This window comes from Salvia splendens, chromosome 14 (assembly GCF_004379255.2).
Source record: "Salvia splendens isolate huo1 chromosome 14, SspV2, whole genome shotgun sequence".
NCBI lineage: Eukaryota > Viridiplantae > Streptophyta > Magnoliopsida > Lamiales > Lamiaceae > Salvia > Salvia splendens.
The window spans coordinates 7,711,130-7,713,337 of record NC_056045.1 but is presented as its reverse complement, the minus strand read 5'-3'; the positions used below and the strand labels follow the sequence as shown (position 1 = coordinate 7,713,337).

At 43.3% G+C, this 2,208-nt stretch overlaps 1 protein-coding gene across 1 annotated transcript; it reads right to left on the bottom strand.

The window, feature by feature from the left end:
* Positions 1-1,298: 1,298 nt before the first annotated feature.
* LOC121764111 (secreted RxLR effector protein 161-like) lies at positions 1,299-1,976 on the bottom strand. Its single transcript, XM_042160182.1, has one exon. It carries the CDS (start codon positions 1,974-1,976, stop codon positions 1,299-1,301), a length of 678 nt encoding a protein of 225 aa, XP_042016116.1.
* Between the last annotated feature and the right edge of the window lie 232 nt (positions 1,977-2,208).

The following is a 2,208-nucleotide window of genomic DNA, read 5'->3' as shown; positions in this document are numbered from 1 at the left end:
CATGCGTACATTATATCAGCAATGCAGTCGACATGCCACAAACGCTTTGAACCCTTAATTGCCGCCCATCGAGACTGGAGCACACCAAATGCGCGCTCCACGTCCTTGCGCGCTTCGTACCTGAACCGGAAACACAAATATCAACGCTCCAAAGCATCAACGATATGCATAAACACTGCCCTATGCATCCTAAAACGCCGTCTGAAAAGAGGCACCCCAAACCGCAGCTCCTCCGCAAAGTAGTCTTCATATAGCCGCTGATGTGTAGCTACGTGATCCCGATAAATCACTGCTCGTCGGTGGACAACGGGTGAAGGTCGAGGTACCGCCGGCTGCAAGGCCCTGTGTATCAACCGGTTTATCTCGCGGGACGTATAGGCCTCTAACTCTTCGTTCTTTTCCCGTTCATACTGCTCAGCATCACCACCACTACCACCCGCGTTACTCATTTCACGTTGTTGCTCTTGTACATAAATTAAGATGGAGAGAAAACTCGTTAAAACAAGTGGTGCGAATGAAAATGGCGTGCAAATCGCATAAATATAGTGTTTTGAAAAATTAAAAAAAAATATTTGACTTGGCCGATCGGGAGCCTGCAATGGTGGCCAGCCGACCGGCGAGTGGATCGGCCAGCGCCCGAAAATCGGCATTCCCCGGTTCTAATGGTTCGGCGAGCGGACCGGCCAGCGTCGGGAATCGGCTAGCCTGTCCGCTCACCGCCATTGGAGATGCTCTTCACATTTATACCATTATAATAATGAGGACCCCACTCTCCACTTGTAATTGCAATGCCGATTCAAATACAAATTGAATAAACGAAATCTAATAGCTGAAAACAAAATCACAAAGGATTACGTGGTTCGGCTGTAAAGCCTACATCCACGGAGAAGATGAGCCTCTTTTATTCACTGACTCCCAAGATGAGATTTACAGAGGAAGAATACAATCAATTCACACTCAAACTATCACAATCTCTCAAGAACTCTCTTGTTCTCGGATGATCTTGAAGAATATGATAATCTCACAAAGAAAGTGTAAAATCAACCCTAACTGATTAACTTACTCAAGGAATTGAATCAAAGATGTATATATACTCTCCATGGCTTACGGTTTCAGCTCAAACTGATCATGTGAGCTGATTCTTCTTCAACACCTTAAACCCCATTTCTCTTCCTTATTTGCAAACCAATCCCTCAACTTAGTAAGTTGTTCAGTTGCTCCCAACTCTCCCAACAAATCTCCACCTTTGGGATAAGTGAACAAGTCTGGGATTCATCTTCTCTTCCTTCTCCATTCTCTCATTTCTGCCTCAAGCCTATCAACTCCAAGCAATACTTCAGCTTGGTCCTGGGAATGACTTTAGTGAGCATATCTGATGCATTGTCAGATACCTTACTTACTCTCACAGATCCTTTATTAACTTCATCCCTGATAAAATGAAGTCTCACATCCACATGCTTACTCCTCTCATGGAAAGTCTGGTGCTTAGTCAAACAAATTGCACTAGCACGGTCACATTTGATCTCCACTGATTCTTGATTAACTCCAAAATCTCTAAGAATCCCTTTGAGCCAAAATGATTCCTTCACTGCTTCAGCAAGTGCTATATACTCTGCTTTTGTAGTAGAAAGAGTCACCACAGATTGCAAGCAAGATTTCCAACTTACTGCAGCTCCATTCAAAGTAAACATATATCCTGACTGTGACTTTCTTGTGCCATAGCTCACTGCATAATCTGAGTCAGAGAACCCTATCAACTGGTCTCTACCTTCACTTTGCTTTCTCTTGAACAATATCCCATACTCAGTGGTCCTTCTCAAGTATCTCAAAATCCACTTCAAAGCTTGCCAATGTTCAATGCTCGGGTCAGCCATAAATCTGCTCACCATACTTATAGCATGGCTGAGATCTGGTCTTGTGCAAACCATAGTGTACATGATGCTCCCAATTATGCTTGCATAAGGTATCTTATCCATTTCCCTCATCTCATCATCAGTGGTCCTTGCTCAGATTAAAATGTTGTGCTAATGGCAGTGTCACTGGCTTTGAGTCAAATATCTGGAACCTTTTGAGAACCTTGTTCAAGTAATCTCTTTGAGTTAACCTCAACTCTCATTTACTTCTTTCTGTGATGATATCCATGCCAAGGATCCTCATGGCATTGCCAAGATCTTTCATCTCAAACTTTTCTTGTAGCTGTTTCTTTAC

What these genes read in the sequence shown, in the direction of transcription:
- LOC121764111 (XM_042160182.1), bottom strand. Translation starts at nt 1,976, where the DNA reads ATGGATAAGATACCTTATGCAAGCATAATTGGGAGCATCATGTACACT.